The sequence below is a fragment of the Hemitrygon akajei genome, chromosome 5, assembly GCF_048418815.1.
Source record: "Hemitrygon akajei chromosome 5, sHemAka1.3, whole genome shotgun sequence".
NCBI lineage: Eukaryota > Metazoa > Chordata > Chondrichthyes > Myliobatiformes > Dasyatidae > Hemitrygon > Hemitrygon akajei.
Window position 1 is genome coordinate 160133228 of NC_133128.1, and position 24859 is coordinate 160158086.

The 24859-nt window shown below is 42.2% G+C and overlaps 1 protein-coding gene across 1 annotated transcript in view; it reads left to right on the forward strand.

The window, feature by feature from the left end:
- LOC140728382 (uncharacterized) overlaps window positions 1–24859 on the forward strand; it is a 257199-nt gene that overhangs the window by 222446 nt on the left and 9894 nt on the right. The window contains exons 43-51 of the mRNA XM_073047008.1: window positions 2794–2901; window positions 9137–9244; window positions 9957–10010; window positions 10161–10268; window positions 13638–13691; window positions 15960–16067; window positions 16963–17016; window positions 17867–17974; window positions 22230–22512. Of these exons, the coding sequence (XP_072903109.1) occupies window positions 2794–2901; window positions 9137–9244; window positions 9957–10010; window positions 10161–10268; window positions 13638–13691; window positions 15960–16067; window positions 16963–17016; window positions 17867–17974; window positions 22230–22512 (985 nt within the window). The remainder of the gene's footprint in view (window positions 1–2793; window positions 2902–9136; window positions 9245–9956; window positions 10011–10160; window positions 10269–13637; window positions 13692–15959; window positions 16068–16962; window positions 17017–17866; window positions 17975–22229; window positions 22513–24859) is intronic.

A 24859-nucleotide genomic window follows, 5' to 3' on the forward strand; every position in this document is an offset into this window, starting at 1 on the left:
TTGTATTGATAAAAGTTAAGAACTTGAACTAAGATGATAAACACATATATGAACTAACATTTGGAGTGATTTAATAATTTGTACAGTATATAGAACAAATTTGATATTGGTCACAGTTATTCAGGTTCAAAATCTGAAATCTATTTCTGTATTAGAAAAAACTCAAAAGGAAGCTATTAGCATATCTGGATAGTCAAACATTACCATTGATCCACTGATACCAAAACTGCCTGTGGAAGCGAATTTCTTGCCTATTTTCCTGGTGTAAAACAAATAGCAAATGGACAATGTTGCAGTGGTGATGGCAGGGAAAAGTTTGCTGCTTTTAAATCAGAATCAGGCTTATTACCACTTGCATATGTCATGCAATTTGTTGTTTTTTAGCAACAGAAAAGTGCAAGGCACAAAAATTACCATAAGTTACAAAAATAAACAAATCGAGCAAAGGAGGGATAATAAGGTAGTGTTCCTGAATTCGTAGGTTATTCAGAAATCTAGTGGGGCAGGGGAAGATGCTGTTCCTAAAACATTAAGTCTGGGTCTTTAGACTCCTGTAGTTGCTCCCTGACAATGACATCACAGAGAGGGCATCTCCTGGGTGTTGACGATGTTTAGTGATGGATGATGGATGCCACCTTCTTGAGGCATCGCCTCTTGAATATCTTCGTTGATGTGGAGAGTTGGCCCCGTAGTCAAGCTGGTGGAGTCTACAACAATCAGCAGCCTCTTGCAGTCCTGCGCATTGGAGGCTCTGTACCAGGCGGCCATTCATCCAGTCAGAATGTTCTCCGGCATACATCTGTAGAAGTTTGGAAGAGTCATTGATGCATGAAAAATGCTAATATCTCAGTAATGTCTCAATTCAGGGCATAAATCTACTCCAGTGATGGTGTATATGTAGTCAAATGAACTTTTGCATACGAGGAGGCTCAGTGCATAATGAGCAGAGATTTGGATGAAACAGTGTGAACAGTTGAGGAAATTTGCATGGAATATATTAACAATTTCCTCCTGAAAAAGTCTAGCTGAGCCCCATTAAGATACAGATAACTCTTAGCTAGTCGTTGACCATAGAGCAATACAGCACAGATACAGGCACTTGGGCTCAACAAACCTATACTGACCAAGGCGCCCACCAAGCTAGTCCCAATTTCTTGCATTTGTCCCTTATTCTTTTCCTACTTGTACCTATCCAAGTGCTTCTTAAATGATACAATTATATTCAACCACTTCCTCTGGCAGCTACTTCCATATAATCACTCCCCTCTTATACGAACAGTTGTGCCTCAAGTCTCTTTTAAATCTTTCCCCTCTTATTCTGTACTCATACCTATAACCCCTTGTTTTGGTCTCCATTACGCTGGGGAAAATACTGTTACTATCAACCCCATCTGTGCCTCTCATAGTTTTAAATATTTCCATAATGTTGCCTCTCATTCTCTTGCATTCCATGGAATAAAGAACTTGTCTGGCCATCCTCTCCCTATAACATTGGCACTCTAGTCCTGACAACATCCTTCTAAACCTCTCCTGCATTCTCTCCCATTTAATCACATCATTCCTATAATAGAGTGACCAACACTATACACAGTACTCCAGGTGTGGCCTCATCAACTTCTTGTACAACTGTAACATAATGTCCAATCACCTCTGCTCAGTGCCCTGACTAATGAAGACCAGCAGGCTAAACGCCTTTTCACTACCCGTCTACTTGTGACACCATTTTCAATGCATAATGCACATGCACATCTGTGTCTCTCTGTTCCATTATATTCATAGTGTCGGTTCTATGCTTGTTTGACTTTCCAAAACACATCATCTCACACATCTCTGTAGAAATCCCTTTGCTACTCCTCAGCCCACTTCCTTAACTGATCATGATCCTCCTGTAATCTCCAATAACCTTCTTCACTATCAAAAATACTTCCTAATATTGTGTCATTGAAAGCTCACTGATTGTCTTTCAGATTTACTTTCAAGTTATATATATAACTTACAAATAACAACATTCTCAACAGCGACCCCTGTGACACACCACTAATTACTGGTCTCCATTCTGAGAAAGAACCTTAAGCCACCATCCTCAGCTTCCTACCACTGGGCCAATTTTGAAACAACTTAACTAGCTCTCCCTGGATTCCCTGGGACCCAGTGTTCAAGACCAGCCTACCATGTGGGACTTATTGAAGGCCTTGCTGAATTCCAAGCAGACAGCATCCATCACCTTACTCTCATGTTCGTTTTTAGTTACCTTTTCAAAGAAACTCTGAAAGGTTCACAAAGCATGACATTACACACACAGAACCATGCTGATCCCTCCTAATCTGTCTATCCAAGTGCTCTCCCTCAGAATTCTGTCCAGTAACTTCCTCACTGCTGATGTTAGGGTGACCGGCCTATAGTTCCCTGGCTTGTCCTTGCTACCCTTCTTAAACAACATTGGCCACATTCCAGTTTTGGGGAACTTCACCAGTGGCTAATGATGAAGCAAATGTCTCTTCAAGGGCCTCTACAATTTCTTCTTTAGCCTTCCACAAAGGTGAAGAGTGTATATGGTCAGGCCCCAGGGATTTATCCACCTTAGTGCGCCATAAGGCTGCAAATAGTTCCACACTGGTGATATGAATAGCTTCTAAAACATCACCTTAAGTTTCCCTTATCTCATGAGAAACCATGATTTTCTTCTCAGTAAACACTCGCAACAGCTATTTTAGTTTGTGTTCCACCTGGTGGTAGCTGCAGCCCTCTTTTCCCAATTGCTATCTTTATGATGTGTCTTCTTGTGACTTTCAGGGGCCGGATGGACCTCCAGGTCCACAAGGTACAACAGGACAAAGAGGTCTTGCAGGCATGCCAGGCCATCGTGGGGAGAGAGGCATGCCTGGTCTACCGGGCCAAGCTGTGAGTATTGTATTATTAATTGCTTCATTCCCATAGAACTTCATTTTGCCTAAGCATAAACAAAAGCTGTAAGTAATTTAATAATTATGAAAGCAGCTCTGAACCATGAAAACTGTAATCATTTATTCGACTTCAATCCTTGTTAATTGAATTACATTTCATTAAAAGGCATCTTTCTCATCAGGCTAGGCAGCATCTATGAAAAAGAGTAGGTGTCGATGTTTTGGGCACAGGGTGTTGATTGTTTATTCTTTTCCACAGATGCAACATGGTGCACTGATTTCCTCCAGCATTTTGTGTGTGTTGCTTTGGGTTTCCAGTATCTGCAGATTTTTTCATGTTTCAAATTATATGTGTTGTTTTGTTCCAAACCGTTAATTATAGAACAATAGAAAACCTACACCACAATACAAGCCCTTCAGCCCACAATCCTGTGCCAAACATGTCCTTACCTCAGAAATTACCTAGGATTACCCATAGCCCTCTATTTTTTTAAGCTCCATGTACCTATCCAGCAATCTCTTAAAAGGCCCTATCATATCCGCCTCCACCACCATCACCGGCAGCCCATTCCATGCATTCACCACTCTCTGCGTAAAAATTTACCCCTGACATTTCCTCTGCACCTACTTCCAGGCATCTTAAAACTGTGCACTCTTGTGCTAGCCATTTCAGCCCTGGGAAAAAGCCTCTGACTATCCACATGATCAATGCCTCTCATCATCTTATACACCTCTCATCCTCCGTTGCTCCAAGGAGAAAAGGCCGAGTTCACTCAACCTAGTCTCATAAGGCATGCTCGCCGATCCAGGCAACATCCTTTAAAATCTCACACCGTTTCTATGGTTTCGACATTCTTCCTGTAGTGAGGCGACCAGAACTGAGCACAGTACTCCAAGTGGAGTCTGACCAGGGTCCTATACAGCTGCAACATTACCTCTCGGCTCCTAAACTGAATCCCATGATTGATGAAGGCCGATGCACTATATACTTTTTTAACCACAGAGTCGACCTGCGCAGCAGCTTTAAGTGTCCTATGGATTTAGACCCCAAGATCCCTTTGATCCTCCACACTGCCAAGAGTCTTACCATTAATACTATATTCTGCCATCATATTTGACCGGCCAATGTGAACCACCTCACACTTATCTGGGTTGAACTCCATCTGCCACTTCTCAGCCCAGTTTTGCATCCTAACAATGTCCTGCTGTAACCTCTGACAGCCCTCCACACTATCCACAACACCTCCAACCTTTGTGTCATCAGCAAATTTACTAACCCATCCCTCCACTTCCTCATCTAGGTCATTTATAAAAATCACAAAGAGTAGGGGGTCCCAGAACAGATCACTGAGGTACACCACTGGTCACCAACTTCCATGCAGAACATGACCCATCTTCAACCACTCTTTGCCTTCTGTGGGCAAGCCAGTTCTGGATCCACAAAGCATTGTCCCCTTGGATCCCATGTCTCCTTACTTTCTCAATAAGCCTTGCATAGGATACCTTGACAAATGCCTTGCTGAAATCCATATACGCTGCATCTACTGCCCTACCTTCATCAATCATCTCATCCTCAAAAAATTCATTCAGGCTCGTAAGGCACGACTTGCCTTTCACAAAACCATGCTGACTATTCCTAACAGTCCTAATTCCTAATTATGAAAATTTTTAATGAAAAACAATCAAAATAGCAGGAAATCTTGACTTAATCTATTTTTTCTTCTTAATTGGACAATTTTGGAAGTTGCTTTGTGTAATGTTCTCCAAGAATGATTGGCTTTCTAGACTTTTTTCAGTTAGTATGGTGCATTTAATTTAGATGCCATAGATCTGATTGAAGTCAATTAGTTATTGCAGCTGCTGGTTGTTTTTACAGCTTTCACCTTTTTTTTTGCTGAATTTAACCCAACAAGTCAAGTTTTTAAATGAGAGTTGCACATGGAGCAGCTTATTGCCATTGTGACCTATTGAGTGTATGTTGTTTCAACTGGCAGATCCATCTACCTGTTTCTTTTAGTTACAAAAAGTGGGGCAATAGTCAGATTCAACTGTATCCAGGCTGGCAAATCAGTGCTTCACTAATCAGTGTTGTAAAATAATCTATAGATCCATTGGTTTGGCCTTGGGCCATAATTAGAGTATTGTGTGTCGCTCCTAATGGCTTCACACCTTCGGAAGGTTGTGATTGTATTGAAGAGGGTGCAGAGGAGACTTATTGGGATGCTACGTCAATTAGAACACAATCAGTTACAATGAGAGATTGAATATGCTGTCTTTGATTTCTCTGGATTGACACTTGACAGAAGCATTCAAAATTATCTGGGATTTAATAAAAACTGAAAATGCTGGAAATACTGAGCAGGTCAGGCTGCATCTGAGGGAAGGCATCTAGAGCTAACATGTTGAGTCCAAGACCTTCTATCAGAACAAGGAAGGAGACAAAAGAAGCTTGTTGAGCTTCAGGGAAAGTGGGAGGGGGGATGTTTCTGTTTGGTGAAAACCAGGACGACTATGAGGTTATTGGGTCAATGAGTGAATGGGAGCAGTTAAAGAGTAGACCATTGATAGAAGAATGTGGGAGGTATGAGATGCAAAGGAGAAAGTCAGTCTGGGGATGTCCTCCACTCCAACAGAGGGGTGGGAAACAAGTAAGCTGAGCTAATATCACAGATAGTGACTATTAGAGAAATCAGGTTACCAATTACCATTTTATGAAAGAGATGAGATTGGGTAGATAGTCAAGAATCATTTTCCTCATGATGGGATGTCTAAAACTAGAGTAAACTGGTTTAATGTGAGAGCCAGAAGGTTTAGAGGGGATCTGGTGGGTTATTTTCACTCAGAAACTGATAAGAATCTGGAATACGCTACCCAAGATGTTGGTTCAGGCTGGTAATCTCACAGCATTTGGGAAAAGCCCTGGAAAGCATTTGAATCACAAGTTGGAGAAGGTATGGACCAAATGGGGGAAGGTTGTATACAAGTTTAATAGTGTGTTTGGATATGATGGGCTAAAGGGCCTATTTCTGTGTTTGTACAACTATACGACTACATTATTATGCATTCAGTGAATTAAATTGATCACATATGGGATTTGGAAATTTGTTGCATTGTATTAATGGCTTATTTATACACAGGAACTGAAATTAATGCTGAAGTATAGTCTGAATTTATCAGTTTTACTTTTCTCCTCATAAAGATTAATCATTATTTTATTTATTATTTTTATATGGGTATGAACATTTTATTTTGCAGAAGATGATTAAAGCACAGTAAATTTGTCAAATCAATGATTTTTTTTATGTTTCCATCTCCAGTGGGATTCCACCCCAAGTACATCTTCCACCCACCCTCCTCCCACAGGGATCGTTCCCTATGTAACTCCCTTGTCCATTTGTCCCTCCCCACTGATCTCCCGCCTGGCACCTATCCTTGCAAACAGACAAGTGCTCCACCTGACCCTACACCACCTCCCTCACTACCATTCAGGGCCCGAAACAGTCCTTCCAGGTGAGGCAACACTTCACCTGTGAGTCTGTTGGGGTCATATACTGTATCTGGTGCTGCTGGTGTGGCCTCTTGTGTATCAGTGACACCGGACAGAGATTAGGAGGCCATTTCGCCGAGCACCTACGCTCCGTCCACCAGAAAAAGTGGGACCTCTCAGTGGCCCCCCATTTTAATACCACTTCCCATTCCCATTCCGACACGACAGTCTATTTTCCGACAGCCTCTTCTACTGTTGCAATGAGACCACACTCAGGTTGGAGGAACAATACCTTGTATTCCACCCTCCAACCTGATGGCATAAACATCAATTTCTCAAACTTCCAGTAATGCCCCCGCACCCCCATTCACCATTTCCCATTTCCCTTTTTCACCTTATCTCCTTACCTCCCTCTGGTGCTCCTCCCCCTTTTTTTCCTGTGGCCTTCTGTCACTCCTATCAGATTCCCCTTCTCCAGCCCCATTTCTCTTCACCTATCAACTTCCCAGCTCTATTTAACCACTGCCCCCACTCCCAGTTTCACCTGTCACCTTGTGCTTCTCCCTTTCCCCCACTTTCTTACTCAGACTCCTCATCTTTTTTCCCCAGTCCTGATGAAGGGCCTTGGCCCGAAATGTTGACTCTTCATGGTTTGCTATAGATACTGCCTGGCCTGCTGAGTTCTTCCAGCCTTTTGTGTGTATTAATTGGATTTCTAGCATCTGCAAATATCCCCTCATTTGTGATTTTTTTTTTGTTTACAAGTTAACTGCCAACAGTTTTTAAAATTGAGTGATTTCTCTTGCAATGCTCTTTAATGCAGCCAGTGAGTTGTTCCATACATACTTGGGTTCATCCACTCCTTTTATTAGGGCTGCTCAAACACCAAACAAGTATTGAATTGAATTGACTTTATTTCTTACATCCTTCATATACATGAGGAGTAAACATCTTTACATTATGTCTCCGTCTATAGGTGCAATGTGCAATTTATAGTAATTTATAATAAATAGTTAGTACAACAGGACAGTCAATATAACATAGAAATACAATTGTATCAGCATGAATTAATCAGTCTGGTGGTCTGGTGGAAGAAACTGTCCTGGAGCCTGTTGGTCCTGGCTTTTACGCTGTGATACAGTTTCCCGGGTAGTAGCAGCTGGAACAGATTGGGGTTGGGGTGACTCCCAATGATCCTTCAGGTCCTTTTTACACACCTGTCTTTGTAAATGTCCTGAATGGTGGGAAGTTCACATCTACAGATGCTCTGGGCTGTCTGCACCACTCTCTGCAGAGACCTGTGATTGAGTGAAGTACAGTTCCCATACCAGGCAGTGATGCAGCCAGTCAGGATTCTCTCAATTGTGCCCCTATAAAATGATCTTAGAATTTGGGGGCCCACATACCAAACTTCTTCAGCTGTCTGAGGTGATAGAGGTGTTGTTATGTTTTTTCTCGCCACACAGCCAGTATGTACAGACCACGTGAGACCCTCGGTGATGTTTATGCCAAGGAACTTAAAGCTGTTAACCCTCTCAACCCCAGATTCACTGATGTCAATAGGGGTTAGTCTGTCTCCATTGCTCCTGTAGTCCACAACCAACTCCTTTGTTTTTACGACATTGAGCGAGTAGTTGTTTTCTTGATACCACTGTGTCAAGGTGATGATTTCTTCTCTGTAGGCTGCCTCATTATTAATTGGTATTAAGCCAACATGCCATCAGTGTTGGCGCGTGGCCAAGTGATTAAGGCATTAGTCTAGTGATCTGAAGGTCACTTGTTCGAGCCTCAGCTTAGGCAGCGTATTGTGTCCTTGAGCAAGGGACTTAACCACACATTGCTCTGCGATGACACTGGTGCCAAGCTGTATCGACCCTTACCCTTCCCTTGGACATTGGTGGCGTGGAGAGAGGAGACTTGCAACATGAGCAACTGCCGGTCTCCCATACAACCCTGCCCAGGCTTGCGCCCTGGAAACTTTCCAAGGCACAAATCCATGGTCTCTTGAGACTAACGGATGCCTAAAAAGGCCAATCAGTGTAGTGTTGTCAGCAAATTTAATTAGCAGTTTGGAGCTGTGGGTGGTGGCACAGTCATGGGTATACAGAGACTAAAGGAGGGGGCTTAGGTGTTGAGGATCAGAGGGGCAAAGGTGAGGGAGCCCACTCTTACCACCTGCCGGCGATCTGACAAAATGAGCACAATCCAGCTACATGAGCCAGGGTGAAGGCCGAGGTCTCTGAGCTTCTTGTCGAGCCCGGAGGAAATTATAGCGTTGAATGCTGAACTGTAGTCCAAGAAGAGCATTCTCACATAAGCATTCTTCTTCTCCAGATGTGCAAGAATTGTGAGTAGAGCTCTGGCTTTTGCATTATCTGTCTATCTGTCGTGTCATTAGGTGAATTGTAGGGGGTCCATTGTGGGTGGCAGCATGCTGTAGATGTAGTCCTTGACCAGCCTCTCAAAGCATTTGCTTATTATTGAGGTGAGTGCAACAGGACACATGTAACTACAGAAGGAGGGAATAAAGAGTGTGGAAAACAGGAACTGATCAACATCACTCGGAAGTGCGCCCTTCTTGTAACTGATAATTAGTTAGAGACCTTTAATAACATTTCTTGAAGAGATGATTCTGAAGTACTGAAAATTCAGTCTTTTTCATTTAGTTTTGGAATATTTGGCCAAATTATAGTTCATACTGTTAATGAGGACAAGGTTAGACACCTCCTCTGCTGTTTGTTTTCAGGGTCAGCCTGGGAAACAAGGATTAACAGGCCCAACTGGTGAAAGGGGACCTCCAGGCCCAACTGGTGCACAAGGTACCCGTGGACCTCCCGGTGAAGCTGGTCAGGATGTAAGTAAAAAAAAAAATCATGTTGTTTGACTCTTAACATCTGGAATTTTATTTACATAAATATAACAAATAAACTCTTTTTCAGGCTTCCAGCTGGGCACAAGTATTGACTTTAACTGATGTTTCGATGATAAACTCTGCCATCTTCATGATAACGATGACAGAGTTTGTCACCGAAACATCGGTTAAAATCAATACTTGTACTCGGCTGGAAGCCTGAGAAGAGTTTATTTGTCATTTATACTGGGAAAGCGTAAGATCCTGTATCATAAACTTAACAGTTCTATTTTTTTTTAAAAGATTATGAAACATATTGTTTAAAAAGTTCAAAATTGCTCTGCAGTCAATTAGATATTTAGGGAGTACTGTAATGCATGGCATGTGACCGCACAGCAAGATCTTTTGGGTCAAAGTGCACATGCTTTTTGAAGGAGGGATTAATATCAGTCTAGCCACTGGTGATCAGAGGCCTTTTTCTCAGAATCCTTTATGTAGAGTTAAAAGGAACGGACATTTCAGCAGGGCAGCGCACCCTCAGTGCTATTGTAGGAACATCAACATAGATAATGTCTCTGCGAGGGAACTTGAATCCACACCTCTCTGACAAACGGCTGTGGAAGTGTTTGCCCTGAATCAGGCTGAACTCTTATCACTTACTCTACTGCATGCTGGATGTTTGAGCTGCTGGTTAAAGGTTCTTCTTTGTTCCTAGGGCCTTCCTGGAATTGATGGCACTCCTGGACGTGATGGTCGCGCAGGAGAGATGGTAAAGCAAAGCAAATCAATAAATGAGCAATGAATGCCAGCAGTGAGCTTCTGTTGCTGTGCTGCTCACAGGAATGGCAACAGAGCTAGCTCTCAAGCTGCCTGTTCTTATGGTTCTCTGCTAACCAGCCTTGCCTTTTTTTCTGCACAGGGAGATCGTGGTGATCCAGGGCCTGCAGGTGTACCTGGGGTACAAGGTAGTCCTGGAGCCCCAGGCCCTGTTGGTGCAACTGGAGAGCCAGGTCCCAGAGGAGAGACGGTAAGTTAAACATATGCAATATAGTTTCCCATTTACCACTAACTAGCAGGATGATCAACAACACACATTGTTTCAGCATTAATGACAAAGGGGGAAAAGTACGATTCAGGCACTAGTATTCTAGAGTCCTGGAATATGCAGTACATCTGGTCTGTGCCGAACTATTAATCTGCCTAGTTCCATCAACCTGCACCTGGACATTAGCCCTTCATACCACTCCCATTCATGCATTTATCCAAATTTCTCTTAAATGTTGAAATCAAATTCAAATCTAAATCTACCACTTCTGCTGGCAGCTCGTTCCACTCTCTCACCACCCTCTGAGTGATGAAATCCCCCTTATATTCCCCATAAACTTTTCACCTTTCACTCTTAACCCTTGACCTCTAGTTCTATTCTCAGCAAACCTCAGTGGAAAAAGCCTGCTTGCAACTTATCCTGGCTACACCCCCCATAATTTTGTATACCTCTGTCAAATCTCCCCTCATTCCCCCTGAGCTAGGAAGTAAAGTCCTAACCTAGTCAGCCCTTCCCTATACCTTACTTCCTGGCAACATCTTTGTAAATTTTCTCTCTACTCTTTCAACCTTTTTGACATCTTTCTTGTAAGTAGGTGACCCACAAATGCACACAATACACCAAATTGAGTCTTATACAACTTCAACATAATATCCCAACTCCAGTATTTAATATTTTGATTTATGAAGGCCAATGTGTCAAAAGCTCTCTTCACAACCCTATCTCCTTGTGATGCTACTTTCAAGGAGTTATGAAATTGTATTCCCAGATCCCTCTGTTCTACCACCTTATTGCTCACTATGCAAGTCCTATCCTGGTTTGTCCTCCCAAGGTATAATCTTGGTGTCACCTGCAAATTTGCTGATCCAGTTTACTATATTATCATCTCCAGTCAATCGTTGATATAGATCACAAAGAACAATGGGGCTAGCACTGATCTTCGTGAAAAACCACTTGTCACCGGCCTCCAGTCAGAGAGGCAACCATCTACACCATTGTCTGACTTTTCCTGTGAAATCCAATTTACTGCCTCAGCTTGAATCCAAGCGACTGAACCTTCTTGACCAACCTTCCATGTGGGACCTTGTCTGAAGGCATTGCTAAAGTTCACGCAGACAACATCTATTTCTTTACCTTCATTAACTTTCCTGGCAACTTTCTTGAAAAACTCTAAAAGATTGATTAGACATGACCTACCATGCTCAAAGCCATGTTGACGATCCCCTATCAGTCCCTTTCCATCAAAATACTTACGTATCTGGTCCCTCAGAATACCTTCCAATAACTTACCCCTGACTGATGTCAGCCTCACTGGCCTATAATTTCCCTGCTTATTTTTAGAGCCTTTCTTAAACAGTGGTACAACATTAGCTATCCTACAATCCTCCAGTACCTCACCAGTTGCTATGGACGTTTTAAATATCTGTGCTAGGGCCCCTGCAGCTTCTGCACTAGCCTCCCACAAGGTCCAAGGGAGCATCTTCTCAGGGCTGGGGATTTATCCACCATAATTTGCCTCAAGACAGCAAACACCTCCTCTTCTGAAATTACCTACTTTCACAACTTGTTTTTATAACATTCTGCAATATCTACAAATTTCCTCCTCTGAATCCTGCTGATTACGGTGGTCTATAATATAATCTTATTAACAAGGTCATCCCTTTCTTCTTCCTCAGCTTCACGACAAACTCTCTGGGCTGTCCTGTCAGAGCACTGCCGTGACATTGTCCCTGTCTAGTAATGTCACCCTCACCCTTTAATCCCTCCCACTCTGTCACATCTAAAACTGAACCCTGGAACATTGAGCTGCCAGTCCTGACCCTCCTGCAACCAAATCTCACTAATGACTACAGTGTCATAATTTCTCATGCTGATCCATCCCCTGAGCTCCACCACCTTTCCTACAATGCTCCTTGCATTGAAATGTACACAACTCAGAACATTAGTCCCACTATGTTCAACCTTTCAATTCCTGACTTTGTATATAAACCATCTGGGAATCTTATTCTTGTACACAGAACCTCCTGCCTGTTTCCCAAACCATTGAATCCCCTATCACCACTGTTTGCCTGTTCTCCCCGCTTCCCTTCTGAGCGACAGAGCCGGACTCAGTGCTGGAGACCTGACCACTGATATTTTCTTCTTCGCAGTCATCCCTCCCCCAACAGTATCCAAATGATCCAAATCTATTATTGAGGGGATTGGCCATGGGGTACTCTGCACTGGCAGCCTATCCCTCTCCTGACGGTCAACCAGTTACCTGCGTCCTGCACCTTGGGTGTAACTACTTCCCTGTATGTCCTGTTGATCAATCCCGCAGCCTCACAAATGATCCGAAGTTCATCCAGCTCCAGCCCCGTTCCTTAACGTGGTCTGTCAGAAGCTGCAGCTGGAAGCACTTCTTGCAGAGCAAGTCATCAAGCTGCTTTCCCACGTCCCACGTCCCACATTTCACTGGCCCGCCTGGCATTCCTGCTGCTCTACTTGTGCAAAAAGAAAGAATGAAAGAAAATTAAATGAAAATAAAATCTACCCTCAGCCTTTGCCTCTCCTCGCCAAAGCCTCTATGAGCCAAAACCTGAACTTTCCACTCTTAACACTGGCTCTCTCCATCTAGCTACTATCAAGCTATAATCACAAATTTTGGATGTGCAAATGTCACACAGCAAAGATAAGCATTTTCTCCAATTTTACCCTCTACTAAAGGTTCATTTTATATCTGTCACATTTCTACTCTCTGCATTTATTTACTGTAATTTCAGTCTTCATCAGTAGTCATTGTCTTTGCTCAGATATCTAGGCAGAAAATGAAGCTAAGAGTTCATGAACAGGAAACATCAGATCTAAAACTTTGCTTACAATGTATGTAAATTACTGAATCATAGGGCTTATCTGTTGCGTGGAAACTGCAGCTTTTCTGCCACACTGTTTGGAAGACTGAGTTTAGAGTGGCTGAGTAGCGCACAAGAAGCCAGTTACACTTGCAAAGTGGGTCTTACAGTTGAACTTACAGGGTCTTACAGCCTCCTCGCAAGTTCAGTAGCCATTGGTGTGACTGTGGCAGTCGATTGTAAGGTCTTATTAACTTCTTCAGTGGATAACACTTGGAACGTGATACAAAAATATTAAAGAATTTAAAGCTTTTAAAAACTTAACATTAAAGTGACTTGAACAGACTTGAACAGTAATACAGAATTACTTTGTATTTGCCCCAACAGAAGCAAAAGCTAATCACTATGTATCAAAATTTTCTTAATGTTTTGGTATGTTCTGCCATTAGGGTGATTTTTCGGATGTGCATTCTTTGCTTACCAAAGACAACTCATTTTCTCTATTTTTCCCTCCCTAAAGGGTTCTCGTGGTCCAACGGGTACCTCTGGTCGAGCAGGAGGTCGTGGATTACCGGTAAGCCATTGAACTGATACTTGATTGCTCTTAATACAAGATTCATGAAATTTGGTTTTATGCTTAATACATTTCCAGTCTCTACATTTATTTAATTGCAGTTTACACCAGCAGTCAGCATCTTGATCTATTCGTTCAGATTTAGCAAATTTTAAATACTATTATATCTAAGGAGAATTTTTTTAATTGTAAGTTTCATATCCAATGAAAACAACATATTCATAAAGTCAGTGTTGCAAGAGTTGAGACTGTGGAGTTGTGTCCTGGTCAAAGTTACTTGTTCATGTTCTCATAACACAGCGTTGAGATTGAAAGAGGAGACAAGATTTTTTTACTTGGGAAAAGCCAGATTAATGCTTCTGCAAATTCAGCCCTAAAATGCATGATTTAAAGGTTTAATTGAGGTTCCAGCACTGACTGCTAGTCTGTAATTGGAATTCTAGAAGAGTATAGATGGGTACTTGTGCGCAAGTACTCAGTTTACATACATCCTGGACCTTCCATTTGATGTAAAGTCACAGACGCAGTGAAAAAATTCCCTAAAGAAACATTTTTTTCTGCACAATTAACTGTACTTTTACAGTTACTTTACATTTTAATCTTCAAAGTGGAACGATCACCAGCTTTTTCATTTGACAATGTAAAAAGCCAAAGATGATGTGTTTCTGGCTAGAAGGTAATCACCAATCTAGAGCGTAATCATAACTTCTCAATGTTTTGAGAAGCTATGGTTTTGAATTCAAATTTCTACTCAATCTCTTTTACAGATATGATAAGCAAATGATCTGTTGTGAACCTGCAAACTTTTGCAGCTTTTTTTTTAAAGAAAACAGTATTTATTTTTAACTTTTTGGAAATAAATCAACATGCCAGCATTTATTCAGAAATGTACTTTAAATCAGTTCCATTTTACAAATTGTATTAGATACAACATCACAATGAGACAATTTCATACATGCAATGTAAGGTCTATAATATATGAATTAATAACCTCATCTGAAATTTGTCTTCCTGTTGTTTTAAAAGTATTATTAACTCAAAATGAATTAAAGTGCTATTGTATTGATTAATAGGGTGATCTGAAGTGTTAAGTTATATAAATGGATGTATCATTTCCATTTCTGGCTTCTGGTAGACAAGGATGTATGTAGAATTAATCAATTCAAACAGTCAGTCATGCAATAATCTTTCACTTTAAGCCGAGTTAAGGGAAGTGAAATAATTTGCAGGCTGTCCTCAAAAAATCCTTTGACTGTGTTGGTCATTGACACAAAATATGCATTTTGCTGTAAGTTTCCTAAATGCCAAATGAAGTTAAGTTTTAATCTTTAAAAAAAAACAGTCATGGTAATCCATAATTCAGTTAAATATCAAGCGTTTTCCTATTTTAGCCAGGTTTGCTTTAAAAACATTACTCAGAATCTGAATTACATTCATTATCACGGACGTAAAATGTGAAATTTTGTTGTTTTGCAAAAAAGGAACAATGAGGTTTTTAACGAGATTAGTGAGCTGAAAATGCATTTATAAAAACTAAACTGCAGAACTTTTGGTGATCAATATTGCTAAACATATTCCATGTTTGGGTCTTGGTGTAAATTTAATGAAATGGATTTTTAAGGTCAGAGGTCAAACCATAAGAAAATAAAGAATTACTTATGGGCAAGCCAATTTTAATAAGTCTTGGTTCATTATCTGCTTTCAAATTACTGAAAAACACTTTAGTAAATGATTCTGATTAGTTTTTCTTTGTTATACTCCCTTTATCATCATCATGAGGTATGTCATATGATGTAGGTGATTGTGGTCTCATGATCGTGATTTTTCTTCGCAAACTTTTCTACCGAATTGGTTTGCCATTGCCGCCTTCACTTAGACACTTAGCTTTCACAAATAAAATAAAATGTTGCTGTATGATTGTACTCAAGATAAAGGACTTTGCTTTTGCTTTTAAACATTTCCTTGAATGTCAGTAAATAGAACTAAGATATTCACTTTGGTACTTAATATGACGTGGAGACATGCCCAGTTTTGTAGATTTCTATTGCAAAGATTTAAAACCAACTTATGCTGAAAGAATCCATGCAACTTTGACATGTTGCAGGAAAATTGCACTGAGAAGTCCATCTTGGCCAAATAGTGACCCCTGTACTGAAGCTACTTGAATGTTATCTAAGTATTTTAGACCATTAGACAGAGGAGCAGGAATGGGTCAATTAAATGTTCCGTTAATATTAAAATAACATTAATCTGAATTGATTTTTGTAGGGCCCTCAAGGTCCACGTGGTGATAAGGGAGACAATGGAATTCAAGGGGAACGAGGTCAAAAGGGTCATCGTGGATTTACTGGTTTACAGGGTCTTCCTGGTTCTCCTGTAAGTAGCTGTCCAGTAATGGTTAACTTCATCTTGTTTCAGGCAACAGTTTTATAGTTCAATAGATCCATTTAATATCAGAGAAATGTTTACAATATACAACCTGAAAGTCTTGTTCTTTACAGACATCCACAAAACGGAAGAGTGCCCCAAAGAATGATTGACAGTAAAAGCATTAGAAACCAAAGTCCCCCTCCCTTACTCTCCCCTCTCACACATGGGCAGCAGCAAAACAACGACCCTCCCCTTCCCCCGCTTTCTTCAGCAAAAGTGTCAGCACCCCCCACCCAACAAGTAAGCAGTAGCAAAGCCCCCAGTAAAGACCCAAGCAGTACAACAAAAACTAATCACTCACCCCAACAATTCAACATACAGGTGTTCTCCCCCCCTTACGAAGGTAGAGCGTTCCTATGAAACCTTTCTTAAGCCGAAATGGCGTAAAGCGAAGAACCATTAATTTATATGGGAAAAATTTTCGTAAAAGCGAAAATCCTCTTCGTAATGCAAAAACAGGTTACTAATGTAGGTCTTTCGTAAAAGCAAAGTGGCGTAAAATGAACATTCGTAAAGCAGGGGGCACCTTACCACTATATATATCTCCCTCCCTCCCTCCCCAATAGAAATAACAGAGAGATGTCACCCTTTCACAGCGAGAAGGAAGATTTAAACAAAACAACTCGCTGATTTTTGATGATAAAGTCTTTGTATGTTCAATCATATTTCACTTGATAATTATGATACTAGAAAAATAATGCGAACTTGATATATGGTTCCCGCTTTGCACGTATACATCACATTCCTTCCAATGAAATGAACACGTAGTAATGTGGAAGTCCTGGCCAGAATGTCTTTCTTCTATTCAAAAGATTAAACTAATCCATTCTTCTCTCTTCAGGGTACCTCTGGTGAGCAAGGTGGTCCAGGAATTCCAGGGCCAGTTGGTCCCAGAGTAAGTGTGTTTCTATTCATGCAATATCACCAGAACAGGCAGAATGCAAAAACGGCCACTCCACAAGTTTCTTTCTAATCTCAACATGGGTAACTAATCCAGACAACTTACACTGCACCAAGGCAGCTGAGCAATTCAAGTCCAACAAACTAAGTAGATTTGGAATGCAAAAATAAACCAACCAAAGGGATGATAAATCTCATGGATGGTTGTCGAAACCCATCGAGTTCACTGCTGTCCTTATCCTCTGAAGTGGCCAAACATTTTTCAGAGTCTCTCAGGAATGGACAATGAATTCCAGCCTTCTGATTGACACCCATATCCTGTGAACAAAGAAATAATTCAATGAATTGCATCAATTTCCTCCTGTAGCAATCCTTGTATATATGAATTGTATGACAGCATGCTCTTGTCACTGAGGTTAATACATATACACCTCACCTTAGCATTAAATCTACTGAAGCACTACTTAGGTTACCAATAGAGCCTTACACATATATGTACTGTACATGTCAATTTCTGGCTCCATTGGAGTCAAGGTAAGAGATGACCCAAAAGCCACTACAATAAATACATTTAAAATAAATGATCAAGAACAAATTTCTCTTCTGTTCTCTCATATTTCTGCATTTTTCAAAAAAAATTGCATTGTAAGATATATTTTCTATCACTTCTAACCAATGATAGCACCATTTTGAGTTTGAACCTAAGGTATTAAAGGAACAATTCATGTTCTGGAAGTTGTAGTAAAGAAGAGTAATGTTTGTGCTTCAGTTGGCATATTTTGAAAGATATAATGCATAATCTTCAAATCATTCACAATATCAATTAAAATGCTATATTCCTGTAGGGACCTCCTGGTCCAGTTGGGCCTCCTGGAAAAGAAGGTCACCTTGGACTGCCTGGACCCATTGGACCACCTGGAACGCGTGGGACTGTGGGGGAGACTGGCCCCGAGGTAAGTGTGCATGATGGTACTCAACAGGAATGGACAGTGTGTACGCTGCATCAGTAGTTTACCCATTGGCAAGTCTAAAAGGACTATTATGAAATACCTACTTCCAAAGAGCAGTTGTAATCGTAAGCAAGAAGGTAATCACCAATCCAGGGGGTAATCATAACTTCTCAATGTTTTGAGAAACTATGGTTTTGAGTTCAAATTTCTACTCAACCTCTTTTACAGATTTGATAAGCAAAAGATCTGCTTTTCAAAACAAACACAAAATGCTGGAGGAATTCAGCAGGCCAGGCAGCATCAGTGAAAAAGAGTACAGTTGTTGTTTTAGTCTGAGACCCTTCGTCAGAACGGGAAAAAAAGTTGAGGGGTCAGAGTAAAATGGTTGGGGGGAGGGGACGAAGAACCACAAGGTGATAGGTGAGACTGGGATGGGGGGGGGAGGGCTGATGTAAAGAGCTGGGAACTTGATTGGTGAAAGAGCTACAGGGCTGGAGAAGGGGGGAGAGGTCTGATAGGAGAGGACTGAAGGCCATGGAAGAAAGAAATGGGTGAAGAGCACCAGAGAGAGGTGATAGGCAGGTAAGGAGATAAGGTCAGAGAGGGAAATAGGGATGGGGAATGGTGGGGGGGGGGGGATGTTGGTCATTAACAAAATTTCGAGAAATTGATGTTCATCGTGGAGGCTGCCCAGATGGTATATAAGGTACCGTTCTTCCAACCTGAGTGTGGTCTCATTGCAACAGTAGAGGGGCTATGGACTGACTTGTCAGAATTGGAATAGGAAGTGAAATTAAAATGGGTGGCCACTGGGAGGTTCCACTTTTCCTGACAGCAGAGCGTAGGTGCTCGGTGAAGCGCTCTCCCAATCTGCATTTGGTCTCGCCAATATACAGGAGGCCAAATTGGGAGCACTGGATACAGTAGATGATCCTAACAGACTCACAGGTGAAGTGTCGCCTCACCTGGGAGGACTGTCTGGGGCCCTGAATGGTGGTGAGGGAGGAAGTGTAAGGGCAGATGTAGCACTTGTTCCGCTTACAAAGATAAGTGCCAGGAAGGAGATCAGTAGGGAGGGACGAATGTATAAGGGTGTCGTGTATGGAGCGATCCCTGTGAAAAGCAGGAAGTGGGAAGGAAGGAAAGTTGTGCTTGGTCGTGGGATCCTGCTGGAGATGGCAGAATAATGGAGAATTATGTGCTGGATGCAGAGGCTGGTGGAGTGGTAGGTGAAGACAAGAGGAAACCTATCCATGGTCGGGTAGCAGAAAGGCAGGGTGAGGGTAGACATGCGTGAAATGGAGGAGATGAAGTTAATGGTTCTGAGTGTTCCTGCAGCATTTTGTGTGTTTTGCTTGGATTTGCAGCATCTGCAGATTTTCTCTTAGTTGTAATTGTAACTTCGCCTGTAGAAGAACAAGGGTAACATTATCTAGACATACAAGATACCAAGGGTACTGAACAGGGTAGACACTGAGATGTTTTTCAATGTTGGGAAGTCACAAACATGTGGACATGGCCATACAGTTAGGATGGAGGTGGATGTAATTACAATGTTCAAGGCATTTTGAGGGGAATGGGAACAGGAAAGCTTTATATCGGCCAAATAGGACAAGCTTGGTTGACATAGGTCAGTTGGACCAAAGGGCCTGTATTTGTGCTTCATAGCCCTTACTTATTTACAGCTAAGGAAGGTAGAAATTTCTTCTCTCAGAACATAGAGAGTAGTGAATCACTAGCATTTTCTATCCCCTCCCCCGAGGATGAGGCTAGATGCAGTTAAAGGCGGAGATAGATAAATATTTGAAAGATTGTGTGGAACTGGCACAGGACAGGTTTTCAGGCCGGCCATGATCATGTTGAATAGTGGGGCAGGCTGGAGGGGTCTGGTGACTGAACTCTTGCTTCTGTTTTTTTTTTGTGTTCTAATTAATATTAAGCCATCTAGTCATTATAACCACCATAAAACACAATTTACTATAAGTAAACAAGAGAAAATCTACAGATGCTGGAAATCTGAGCAACACACACAAAATGCTGCAGGAACTTAGCAGGCCAGGCAGCATCTATAGAAAAAGTACAGTCGACACTTTGGGTCAAAACCCTTCAGCAGGACTACAAGCAGAACATTTTAGAACTGGCTCTCTGAAATTTTACCCATTATTGCTGTTTGTTGGAACTTGTCTGGCATGAGGTTGCTATGCTTGAACCAGTAACTGAGACCACGTTTTTAACAGTAAGAAAGACAGCCGTGCATTTACAGAACATCTTTACCTTATCTGAGATATCAAAGTGCATGTGACATAGAACATAGACATAGAATAGAACAGCACATTACAGGCCTTTCGGCCCACAATGTTGTGCTGACCCTCAAACCCTGCCTCACATATAACCCCCACCTTAAATTCCTCCATATACTTGTCTAGTAGTCTCTTAAACTTCACTATTGTGTCTGCCTCCACCACTGACTCAGGCAGTGCATTCCACGCACCAACCACTCTCTGAGTGAAAAACCTTCGTCTAATATCCCCCTTGAACTTCCCTCCCCTTACCTTAAAGCCATGTCCTCTTGTACTGAGCAGTGGTGCCCTGGGGAGGAGGCGCTGGCTGTCCACTCTGTCTATTCCTCTTAATATCTTGTACACCTCTATCATGTCTCCTCTCATCCTCCTCCTCTCCAAAGGGTAAAGCCCTAGCTCCCTTAATCTCTGATCATAATCCATACTCTCTGAACCAGGCAGCAGCCTGGTAAATCTCCTCTGTACCCTTTCCAATGCTTCCACATCCTTCCTATAGTGAGGCAACCAGAACTGGACACAGTACTCCAAGTGTGGCCTAACTACAGTTTTATAGAGCTGCATCATTACATCGCGTCTCTTAAACTCTATCCCTTGACTTATGAAAGCTAACACCCCATAAGCTTTCTTAACTACCCTATCTACCTGTGAGGCAACTTTCAGGGATCTGTGGACATGTACCCCCAGATCCCTCTGCTCCTCCACACTACCAAGTATCCTGCCATTTACTTTGTACTCTGCCTTGGAGTTTGTCCTTCCAAAGTGTACTACCTCACACTTCTCCGGGTTGAACTCCATCTTCCACTGCTCAGCCCTCTTCTGCATCCTATCAATGTCTCTCTGCAATCTTCAACAATCCTCTACACTATCTACAACACCACCAACCTTTGTGTCATCTGCAAACTTGACAACCCACCCTTCTACCCCCACATCCAGGTCGTTAATAAAAATCACGAAAAGTAGAGGTCCCAGAACAGATCCTTGTGGGACACCACTAGTCACAACCCTCCAATCTGAATGTACTCCCTCCACCACAACCCTCTGCCTTCTGCAGGCAAGCCAATTCTGAATCCACCTGGCCAAACTTCCCTGGATCCCATGCCTTCTGACTTTCTGAATAAGCCTACCATGTGGAACCTTGTCAAATGCCTTACTAAAATCCATGTGGATCACATCCACTACACTACCCTCATCTATATGCCTGGTCACCTCCTCAAAGAACTCTATCAGGCTTGTTAGACACGATCTGCCCTTCACAAAGCCATGCTGACTGTCCCTGATCAGACCATGATTTTCTAAATGTCCATAGATCCTATCTCTAAGAATCTTTTCCAACAGCTTTCCCACCACAGACGTAAGGCTCACTGGTCTATAATTACCCGGACTATCCCTACTACCTTTTTTGAACAAGGGGACAACATTTGCCTCCCTCCAATCCTCCGGTACCATTCCCGTGGACAACGAGAACAGCTAGTGAAGTGCCTGCAGTCCATAGCTACTGTTGACATAGGAGTGACAGCTGCCAATTTGTGCATAACAAGCTTTTGTAAACAACTGTGGCAATGACTGAATCACCTACTTCAGTAACCTTGATCGAGGGAAGAATGTTAACCAGGGATAACTTGCCTCCTGTTCTTCTAGTCGTTGCATGAAATATTTTACTTCTCCCTAAGAAGCTGGACAGGGACCTAGTTTAGGTCTCATCTGTCACCTTGCCCAATGGGCAAAACTTCAGCATGGCAGGACTTGAAGCCACAACCTTCTAGCATCAAGCAAGACTATAACCACTCCTATCACAAGTTGGCTGCAAACTATTTTGGGATGCTTTGAGCAAATGAAAGTTGATGAATGCCCAGTTTAATTGTGATAATATTTGAGGCTTTTCCAATATCAATTTGAGGTTTATACGATAACAATGCATTTAGAAGTTATTAATAGGCACTTAACTTTCTTGCTGGTAGGGTCCTCGAGGTGAAGAAGGGCCAGCAGGTCCCCCTGGTCCTCCTGGTCCTCCCACTGCTGCCTATGAAGATATGCTGCTCAGTTACGGCATGGACCCTGAGTCGCTTGATGTGCTCAATGCCGATGAGACCTCTGACACCATCCCAATGGATTCTGGGGTAGACGCTACCCTGAAGTCTCTTAGCAGTCAGTTAGAAACTTTACGCAGTCCAGACGGTTCAAGAAAGAACCCAGCTCGAACCTGCCAAGATCTTCTATTCTGTCACCCAGCGAAGAAAAGTGGTATGTATCTGGACTGATGCCTTGCTTTCCTGTGTATTTTTAAGTTATTTATCTTCTTCAAATTTTTTTTTACAGCATTACAAAATAAGGTCCCCACCAATGGGAAGGGGAGTAGGGTCAAAGTTAAACTTAAAATATCCACTGAACCGTATGGATTAAATGCAGACTAGAGTCAGATCAAAAGTGACAGCCTGGGATAGATGAACTTGTGCTTCTCATGTAGAAGCTGCCAGTCCTTTCATTACATAATTGTTGAGAATTCTGGTTTAAGATGCCACTGGTGAAACACAGCAATGACTTACTGACAAGAAACAAAGCTACTAATGACTTTATTAATTACACATTTTGTGGAAAACAATCACTGCAATCAATAGCCTGGCACTTCCCTTTTGGAGCGGAGCTTTTGAACCGCCTGTATGATCTGGTATTTTTGTGGTGTGAACTGAAGTTTCAAAGAGGCCAGATAGTTGCAGCATGGCAGTTATGGGCTGAATCGAGGTGGTGGGGCCCTGGGCCCAAGAGCAAGGAATGAGCCAATCTTTGGCCATTGCTGGAGCAGACTTGGAGCCTATTTGAAGCAGTAGATCCAAAGTGAAGCGAGCCAAAGTGGGGCAGAGCTGAGGTGGCAGGGCCTGAGCCCGAAAGCGTATCAAAGTAGCAAGCCCGGGTCCAAGGTTCGGCCAATTTAAGTGCCGGGCCAGACTGAAAAGGTCAGGGTGTCAGAGCCAGAGGCGAAGGAGGTGACGGGTCATGCTGGTGTTCAGCTTGCTGCTTGGCAAGGTTTACTGATCTTTGCGTTGAACTGAGGCTGTGGTCTGCAATTAATAGGCTCCTGGATCGGCTGTGACTTGCTTCGTGGCTGTGAACTCACTTTCATGAACTTCAGTTCTGTATGTTATTTGTTTAGTTTGTTTAGTTTGCCTGATTTGCTCTTTTCTTTATGCATTGTGTGTTTGACAGTCTTTTTTAATGGGTTCTATTCGGTTTCTTTGTTTTGTGTCTCCGTGAGGAGACAAATATCAAGTTTGTATATAGTATACATATTTTGATAATAAATGTACTTTGAACTTTGAGAATTGAGGAGGGAGGGGAAAGAGAGGGTTAAGGATCCATGAGGAGGGAGACGACACCATGCTTTGTGTGATTCCAGTGTTTCCATGAAGGAAAGCCTTCTACATTTCTGAAGGGTTTACAGACCTGAAGTCATGGCAATGTCTCCAAGTAGGACCAATTTAAAATACAATTCTGGTCCCAGTGATGTACACCGTATCTCACCTGCAAAGTGCACGAAATCCCAAGTTGCTTAGACAGGTCTCCCCTCTGCCTGCAGATTAAAATTGATCATGGTGGACAAGACTGGTCTCAGAATGAGAAGCGGGTTTAGTATTGTGGCTATATGTCAGGAAATTTATTCTTTTGTAGCCGCAGTACATTGCAATAGATAACAATACTTTAAGTTATGATAGAAAGTAAATGAATAAATAGTGCCAAAAAGGAATTATGATGTGTTTGTGGACCATTCAGAAATCTGATGATAGAAGAGAGGATGATATTCTTAAATTGCTGAGTGTGGGTTTTCAGGCTCCTGTACCTCCTCCCTGATCGAGTATTGAGAAGAAAGCATGTCCTGGGTGGTGAAGGTCCTTAGTGATAGATGCTACCTTCTTGAGGCACCAGCTTTTGATGATGTCCTTGATGATGGGGTGAGTTGTGCCCCATGGGGCTGGCTGAATCTATAACCTTTTGCAGCCTCTTGCGATCCTGTGCATTGGAGGCAAACAGTCAGAATGCTCCACTCTGTACATCTGTAGAAAGTCGCAAGAGTGTTTACTGACATACCAAATCTCCTAACAAAGTAGAGTCGGAAGTATGTCTTCTTCACGTCTGCATCAATGTGTTGGGCCCTGGACACTGATCCTCAGAGATGTTGACGACCAGAAGCTCACCTTTTCCTCTGCTGAAGCCTCAATGAGGACTGGCGTGTGTGTGCGTTGTCCCACTTTTCCCTTTTCACGCTTTCTAATCAATTGCTTGGTCTTGCTGATGTTGAGTCCAAGGTTGTTGGTGCAGTACCATTCAAGAGTGATGAGAGGCATAGGTGGAGTGGACAGCCATTTTCTTTATCTTGTGGGGTGGAAATGGCTAATGAGAGAGGACATAATTTTAAGGGGACTGGAGGAAAATGCAGCAGGGATATCAGAGATAGTTTTTATTTACTCAGAGAGCGGTAAGTGCATGAAACATGGAAAAGACGCATTAGATTGATCTTGAAATAGATTAAAAGGTCAGTACAAAGTCATGGGATGAAGGGCCTGAACTGCCGTACTGTTCCATGTTCTTTGTTCAA